This window comes from Marmota marmota, unplaced genomic scaffold (assembly GCF_001458135.2).
Source record: "Marmota marmota marmota unplaced genomic scaffold, marMar, whole genome shotgun sequence".
In the NCBI taxonomy this organism is placed as follows: domain Eukaryota; kingdom Metazoa; phylum Chordata; class Mammalia; order Rodentia; family Sciuridae; genus Marmota; species Marmota marmota.
Window position 1 is genome coordinate 21,685,381 of NW_026000142.1, and position 8,772 is coordinate 21,694,152.

Below are 8,772 nucleotides of genomic sequence, written 5' to 3' on the forward strand. Positions count from 1 at the left end.
CCAGGACATTGCCGCAGGCCTAAACTTAATCTCTGACTGACTTCAGGGGTCCATGTGCACTGAACTCACAGGCATCATCATTTCTATGGGAAAACATGGTTTATATAACACCTTCCCTCTGGAATAACACTCTTTGTCAATAAAAAGTGAGCTGCACCCTCTCCTTTCCCCACATGGCTGTGCCGTAATAGAATTGAGAGGATGGTTTCAGAGCAGACCCAAGTGAGCTGTCAAGGTCAGGATTAGGGTACTAATATCATAATGGCTAGGTTTCTTCCCCAAGCAGCAGACTGCCTCCAGGAGAGGGCACAGTACTATATTGGGTTGGTGGTTTATCCCAAGTATTGAGGCAAGGTTGGCAAATACCAGAGGATAAAACCTGGGATCATCCTAAAATCTAATTCTAGCCTCTCATTAGGAAAGCAAATTGCATTCTTTCTTCAGCCTCTCTTGGAAAGTTGATCTCCCTGCTTTTCTTCTCCTCTGTTCCATGCCATCAATTTCACACTAACAGTCCTTTGCCATCCTGGGTCCAGCCAGCCTCGTACTTGCTAAGGCAGAGGAATTGCTCTGGTTTTCCTTCTTAACTGCATTGCAGACCCTTGCCTCTGTGAATCTACCACACATATCCATTCTTCTCTCACTTGCTCAAATTATAGTGCTTATTTTCCAGTAAGCTCTCCAGTCCTGCTTGGAAGCCCCAGTAGTCCTCTCTCTGCTAAAAGCCTTCTCCCTCCTGGCTCCCCTCCTCCCTGCCTAGGCCTAGAAAGGCTTTGTAGTCAGGGAGGATTTTATCATCTTCTAAGTAATAGTGCCTTCCTTCACCCTGACAGAGAACCAGGGATAGGTGGCAAAGACTCTAGGAAGTTTACCTTCTTGGTAAGAATCAAGGCTTCCCAGGTAGAGATGTTCTGTCCAAGCCCCTCAGCTTATACACCACTACCAGCAGAAGCACCTGAACTTTCTCTCTAGCTCACCACAAGAAACAGTAATCTATTCCTAGAATAAGACAGTGCCTTGGGCCAGCTGTAAGGATCAGAGCTCAAGGCAGAATTTTGCTAGGAAGGAAATTATAACCATCTTTCCCACGGCATTTGAGTTATAGATGACAATGTCCCCAACTTCTAGATAATTGTCCTTCCTCTCTGAAATAGAGTGGGCATGTTCTCTTTTTGGTTGACAACTTTCAAGAATAGAGGAGGTAGCCAGGCATGGTGGTGCACACCTGTAATCCCAGCAACTCAGGAGGCTGAGACAGTAGGATCGCCAAGTTCAAGGCCAGCCTCAGCAACTCAGAGGGACTCTGTCTCAGCTTAAAAGGACTGAGGGATATAGCTCAGCGGTAAAAGAATCCCTGGGTTAAAAACCCCATACCAAGGGGAGAAAAGAAAGAATAGAGGCAGCAATGGAAGTGGTTTCTTGGTCTATATCATCAAATAACTGCCAACTGTATATGCCAGGCATTGTGCTGATTGTGAGATAGATGTAGCTAAAGTTTCAATTCTTAATACCTGTGAAGCAGTAAGGTAGATACTAATATTGTCTCCACTTTGCAGATGAATAAATTATTTGCCCAAAGTCAGAGCTAGTAAGTAATAGTACTGGGATCCTACCCAAGAAGACTGACTCCAGAGTCTGTGCTTGTGAGCACTGTGATACATTGCTTTGTGTGAGAATATTTTTAAAGTATATATAAACACATACACACACATACATGCATATAACTGATGTATTTCCTGAGGTCCTTAGTCCCACTCCAAAAAGTAATTTACTTCATTTCAATATAAAGCAAAGATGAAACAATATGAATCCACTGTCCAAACCATTCTTCCCCTGCAGGGGAAAGGGTGCTTTCTGAATGGATGGAGACCAATAGAGTTGCTTTAAGCCAAAAGCTGCCTTGCAGTTTAGCTGAGGCAGGATTTAGAAATGGCATGAACAGTGCCTGCATTAGCTGATGGCATGGAGTGCTGAATGCCAGCAGAGGAGATAAAAATCAGACATATGTTTAGATATAAATGTTCTCTCCCCCCCTTCTTTCTTCTCTAATTTCAGGCTCTTGCTGCTTTGTTCCACTGAAATGGGGGAGCCTTAATTATGGGCTTTGGCACCCTGCTATAGAAGCGGGGAGTGAGTAGGACCCACTTAGTCCTCTCCCATTCTCTAGTCATCACCACCAAAGGAAGCCAGAGGCCATGGACTTTGGCTTTCTTCCCTGCCAACAATGGGAATTGTCTTGCAGGAACTTTTTGCACATCGCTCCACCCAGCACCCAGCAAGTTGCTGGCCTCAATACATGTTAAATAGCCACCATAAAACTAATGTCTCTAGGCCTTAGAAACTAGCCTGTCTACCTTCATTGATAATAGGATGCAGCATTACACTGAAGGATGATAAGAAACCCTGTAGCAGATTATGGAAGTGGCGACTACAGTATGGCTTTTAAAGAGCTAAGGTTGGGTAGATACAGTGGAGGGAAGAATTAAGGACCCCTCCCCCACCCCAGGTATCCTCATTGTTAAGCCAAATAAACAGAAACCACTCCACTATGGAGAGTTTCTCTGGGAGGTGCTTTAAGACCTCTGTCAATCCTCTTCAAAACAGTCCAGCCTAAGGTTGGGAGGAGGCCAAGCCATCTTCCTCCATATAAACACACCGTCTTACCTACTTTCACTCGTTCTCCTACAGCTGTCAACCACTGTGGAATTCTGCAGTTTCTATCTGCCATCAGGCCTAAGAATCAGAAAGCTGTTATATGTGACCCTGAGAATCCAGCCATTTAAGTGAGGCCTTGCACGTTAGTAGGGCTGGTTGTGGACATCTTTTAGTGTAAGAAGAGAACATGGAAGCATTTGTAGGAGGTCCCATTGTAACTGCATATTAGCAAGGAGAGAAATATGTTATTGATAGCCAATAAGAGCAGAGTGAGAAATTCATTTGACTTGAGTCATGAGACCTGGGTTTTAGTCCCACCTCTTCACTAACTAGCAGTGTGACCTTGGCTGTGTCTTTCCGTCTCTCTGGGGCTCAGTTTCCTTGACCATAAAATGCAAAGGAGTTAAGACTAAATGATTTCTCACAGCCTTAAAAAAATTCTATAATGAAAATTCTGTAACTCCATATAATAAGCTGCAGAGTCTTTACCTCTAACGTGTTGCTATAACTACCCCCATGAAGAGCTACCAACCCACGTTCCATTCCCAGGTAACCAACCTTAGAGCTTGGCCAGGCCTGAGGATGAGTCACTAACACAGCCTTAAAGACTGTACTTGCAGTGCTTGTGGGGCTCCTCTCTGAAAAGCTATCCCAAGTGCCTGCTGTAGAGGATATACCCAGCCTATGGCAGAGGAAGGTTACTGCTCCAAATGCTGAAACAATGCCAGAGCACAGGGCAGACCCATTGGGGAAAGGAACTCCCCCTGCAGCGCCAAGGATACTTATGCCTCCAAACCATATCCTCATTCTTCCCTAGTCCTGAGGTTCCTTCTGGAAAGCACTTCTCCCTTTGATTCCAAGACCTGGATATGCTCACCCCTGGATATGTTCCTAGGACTATTCCCAGGACTGTTTTAGGCCCCTTTCTCTACCTCTACCTTCCAACCTTTCTGGCCACAGACCCTTTGTCATTACATTTATTTACTGCACAGCATAATTCTCTGCCCCCAAAAAAACAGGTGCTTGAAATTGGCTCCCCATCCTCTATTTTTGTAGCAGCAACTACCTCCACAGTTGCCTTGGAATGTATACCCAGGAAACTGTTCTAAACAATCTAAGTTGTGTCATGTGCCAGTAAGAAAGGAAGTAATTTCTTGCTTTATCATCTGGTCCTAGCTGAGTCCCACCCTTTGATCTGCTGCAGTTCTCTCTTTCTCTCTTTATTGGGGGTAGAGTGGTAAAGGAAAGTCTAAGGGAATCAATCTTTGGTGCCTAAGAACATGTGTGCCCATGGACATAAGCTGCCACAAACACTGATACCCAGAAATGATATGTGTACCCAGGAGGATTAAGAATTGACCCTTTCTTAGCCAATTGCTGCAAAGTACTGCCTGCCTCTTTCCCTCCTCTGTGCCAGAGAGATCACACCCACTCAGTCCCCATTCCCTGCATTAGTATAAATACTAGCGCTAAAGAAATGAAGGGTCCCAGTTCACCCAACCTCCTTGGATGCCATTACTCTATGAGCCTCAAGAGAATCCTCCACTGAGACATTTGACTGTTTAGCATCCAAGAGAACAGAAGCAACATTGCTTGGGGAAATTGTAGCCAAACTACATTACCGCAACCCTCTTAAATCCAGGCGCCCTGGGTCCTCGGGTAGGAGCTGGTGCTGCCTGACCAGCAGCTTCTGCTGAGGTGGCACTTAACTTCTGGCCAGGTCCCAGGAACTGAGGCTGACCCATTTCCCCTCCTTTTCCAGGGCATGAGGAATTTGGTTGTACCCCCAACAAAGCCAGGGACTAACACACTTAGCTCATGGAAGATGCACTAGAATCGGGGTGCGTTTATTTAAACTAAGGAAAGGTAGTTGACAGCTGTAGCATTTTCCCATACTTTATAAAAATTAACATTTGTCTTTCCCTGCACCCATAGTACCTCTTTCCCTCCCTCCTCCACCCCCCATTTTTTTTTTGTTGTTGTTTTTTGTTTTTCTTTAAATAGAAATGACTTGGTGGATGCTCTTAAGAATCTCTAGGTTCAGGATCTTACTCAATTTAACCCTTTGGGGACATTGAATTAAAAATTGAACAATATTTATTAAAATACAAAAATACACTTTTCTCACATTACAATCAGTGTTCTTTTGTTGGCATTCCCCCCAGCCCATACCACCCCCTTTCAAATCTGAACCCTTTATTCCCTCTTAAAGCTAAAATAATAATTGAAAGAAGTTACATCATTAATGGACCAGAATAACAAAGATCTTTGCCTTCCTCCCAACCCATTGTCTTACACTTCTTATGGAGGTAGGTCTGGGAGAGGGAAGCTTCCCCCCATGGTGCCCCATTCAACAGGACTCCATGCAGAACTCACTCAGATGCATGTGTGTCATTTGAACTCTGGATTTCACCTTTTTTTTTTTTTTTTTTTTTGGTGAAGCATCCTGTTTGGGAAAGGCTCCTTTACTTTAAATTAGCCTGTGCCCTTTTTGTCTCTTTTATTCTTCCCTACTCATGTTCTCCCCCCACCCCCATCACCACAACCAGTTGGCATTAGCTGTAATAATCCCTAATGAATCAGCATTTAGAATAGTCACCAAATCTCAAGCATGAGAAAAGCTTCCACTCCCCCAAGCTCCCCACTCCCAGCCTCTCCTCCCTTTCCACCTTAAAACAAACAAGACCTTTTTGGAAAATCATAAAATGCCATCATTGTATACAATCATTTGTCAGATACCCGGAACAACAGGTGGACATGCTACAGTGCTAATTTATGGCCTCCTGTGAATCATTCTCTGGGCTGCTGCTCTCCTTCCTACCCTTCCCTGGTGCCGCACCCCCCTGGGGGGCCTCCTCCTTCTCCTGGGAAACCCTGAATAGACAAATGCCTTGCAGAGTGGGTTAAGCCCAACTGCAGGAATCTGGTGCAATGTGAAAGCATTTGACTGAGAGCTACGCCAGCTCCCTTCCTGCTCAGCTCCATCCTGAAGCACTCTGTCAGGCCAGGCACATGTGAGTCCCAGTGCACAAAACCAAAGGACTTGTGCACATGGACAAAGACTCAGCCACTTTAAGGTTTCATTTTTCGTGGTTTTCCTGTTTTAAATACATTTACAGATCTATCTTCCCATTGTCCTCTGAAGAAAATTATTGCCTCTCAACATTTTGGCACAAATGTATGAGTTTTGGTACAAATGTATGAGCTTTTTGGGCGGGGGATGTTATTTGGGTTTTTGTTGTTGTTTTTAATAAGATAAATCTGCAGAGACAGCTTTCAGCTTAAGAAAGATGTCTGTAGAAATGGGTATTCCTGTATTCTATGAAGCATCTTCTTAAAAAGTGACAGATGCAGTCTATCCCTCCTACTCCTCAGCAGCCCTCACCCTCTTTAGGGGCATTTTTTGTTGTTGTTTCAGTTTTTTATCTTAGCAGTTTCCACCTCATACCAGAAATCCCTCCTGGTGGCATAGCAAGTTGACTTGTGGCTTATACCCCACAACATTCCCAAGATTTCCCTCCCTCCCCCTTTAAATAGAACTTACAAGTTAGAAAATAGTTTTGTTTTGATTTTTTTGTTTTTAAATTTTAATATAATCTGTTTTTTTAACCAGCCCATAGATTTAATATATAAGCATATACAAGAAAAAGTCTCTCCCCGCTCTGTACAAAAGTTGCTGTCTTTTTTTGTGTGTGTGTATGTGTGTGCATTCTATTGCATTTTATAAGTTTTTGGGGGAGGGGGAGTCATATTTGAGTTTCCTGTACCTTGTCCTTGGTATGGGTCTGAATTATATAAGGTTCAGAAATAGTGGTCACTGTGGGGTGCAGAGAGTTCCCCAGGCTGTTTTCTGTCCAGTGGGCCCCATGTGCTGGTTTGTAGGTGTTGTAGTTAATATGGTCATGAATTGTGGGCAGCACTACTGCCCCCTCACCTGATACACCGGATGGAGCTGTTGTTGCTGCCGAAGATGCTGCTGCTGGGATGTCTTCATCCACCTGGATAATCTCAACTGTCCGGGCGGCCGTGACTGTACTTCGCTGCTGGTGCCGCTTACGAAGTTTATAGAAGACAATCAACATGGCAGCAGCTAGCAGAGTCACTGCCACAAAGCAGCCAATGATGATCTTGGTGGTCTTCATGACTTCATCCAGGCTGGTCTGCATCTTGTCAGTGGTGTCTGTTGCGGGTACTGGCACCTGCTTGGGCACACGGGTGGTCTGAATGAGCACCGTGGTAGAGGTGGTATATGCCGGCTGGTAACCAGTGGACGTGGTAGGAACAGGCTTGTACTTTCGCGTTGTGTCCTCAGGTGAGATCTCTGTGGTCTCCACTGTTACTGTGGTGAAGAAACTATAGTTGGAGGTGTTGAGCTCGGCCGCACTCACATTGAGGTAGGCCGAGGCATTGGAGTTGCCTGCCACATTGGTCACCATGCATGTATATACCCCAGTGTCTGAGAGCAGCACATAGGAAAAGTTCAAGGTGCCATCATTGAGGACAGAGATCCGTGGGTGGCGGGAGGCGTGGCTGAGCACTGTCCCATTGGGCAACAACCACTTCACAGAGGACATAGGGGGAGTCCGACACTTAAGTTCTGCCATTCGACTCTCAGAGATATTGAGGTCCCTTGGTGCATCCATGATAAAGGGGGCAGAGCACTGAAAGGAAGCCTGGTCCACCTCCACCAGGTAGCGGCCTCGCATGTGCATGGGAGCATGACAGCGGCCACAGCAGGTGGAATTGGTGGGTATATACTCCCGAAGCCACCAGGCAAGCCACAAAATGTCACAATCACAGTTCCAAGGATTGTGGTGTAGGTGCAACTCCACCAGGTACCTCAGTGGGGTGAAGAGGTCATGGGGCAAAGAAGAGAGGTTATTGTGGGCCAGGTTGAGTTCCACAAGTGAGGCCAGCCCATCAAAAGCATTCCGCTCAATCAAGCTGACCTGTGAGTTCATGACCCACAGCTTCTTGAGAGAACTTAGGCCATGGAAGGAGCCAGGCCTGATTTCGGGGAAGTGGTTCCCTGACATTTCCAGCTCCTCCAGCCCCACTAGGGGTGTGAGATTGGGCATATCTTTAATGTTGCACATGCCCAAGTTCAGATACTTGAGGTTGAACAGCCCCTCAAAAGCCCCCTCAGAGATATACTCCAACTTCTTGAGCTCCCCTAAGTCCAGGCGCATGAGGGAGGGCACTCTGTTGAAGGCGTAAGAGGGGATGCTCTCTATGGGGTTGTTGCGAAGCCAGAGCTCCCGCAGCTTGGACAGGTACTCAAAGGCTCCACTGGGGATGACCGTCAGCCAGTTGTCAAACAGCTCCAGGGTGTTCAGGCTGGCCAGGCCGTTGAAAGCGCCCACCTCGATCTGCCTGATGGAGTTCCTGCCCAGCTGCAGGACCTCAAGGTGGTGGAGGTGTCTGAAGGTGTCGGCCTGGATCATCTGGATGTTGTTTTCCATAAGGTTGAGGTACCGGGTGTTGGAGGGAATACCCTGGGGGACCTCCGAGAGGCCGCGGCGGGTGCACACCACCTTGCTGAACTGGTTACTGCACGAGCAGACAGAGGGGCAGTTCTGGGGCCCGGCTGAGGCGGCAGCAGCGATGGCTGCACACAGAATCCACACTTGCGCCGCGAGGTAGACGGGAAGCAGGACGGCATTCCAGGTGTGGTGCACAGTTACCTGCCACAAGAGCTTCATGGTGTGGCACGTTCATAATTCACCATCGCCTGGGATTTTGGCTTGGAAAGGAGAACCAGCCCTACCCCGGCTTAAGTGAGCTAGGAGCTCCTCTTTCCATCTGGAGAAGGAGGTGGGGAGGGGGCGATTAGAGAGACGGAGCAGATCGGCCGAAAAAATTTCTGCCAAACTACAGAGCGGCCCCTTATCCAAGCCCACCCTCAAGGCTAGCCCTCCGAAAGCTAAGACTTTCTCTCCCACATTGCAACCATCCCCACCCAAATCGCTCTCACCTACCTCGGAAGGAAGGCAGGAAAGAACTGTCGTGGTGTCCTCAAGATTTCTCCATGGGAGCCGGGCACCTCGTTCCCATTCTGACTTCTTAGTTTTTAATTAACAAAAGGGGGAAGTGGTGGGGGTGGGGAGGGCACAGGGG

At 46.8% G+C, this 8,772-nt stretch overlaps 2 protein-coding genes across 2 annotated transcripts in view; one reads left to right on the forward strand and one right to left on the reverse strand.

Moving 5' to 3' along the window:
• The window catches only part of Snd1 (staphylococcal nuclease and tudor domain containing 1), a 411,985-nt gene that overhangs the window by 346,464 nt on the left and 56,749 nt on the right, over positions 1-8,772 (forward strand). The gene's annotated exons all lie outside the window — the stretch shown is intronic.
• On the reverse strand, positions 4,635-8,772 carry Lrrc4 (leucine rich repeat containing 4). The gene is made up of 2 exons (XM_048786069.1): positions 8,634-8,772; positions 4,635-8,457 (listed from the first exon to the last, which is right to left on the reverse strand). The coding sequence occupies exon 2, from the start codon at positions 8,355-8,357 to the stop codon at positions 6,402-6,404; it is 1,956 nt and encodes a 651-aa protein (XP_048642026.1). The 5' UTR covers positions 8,358-8,457; positions 8,634-8,772; the 3' UTR covers positions 4,635-6,401.

Excerpts from the sequence above, each read along its gene's own strand:
- Lrrc4 (XM_048786069.1), bottom strand. The coding sequence starts at position 8,357 with ATGAAGCTCTTGTGGCAGGTAACTGTGCACCACACCTGGAATGCCGTC.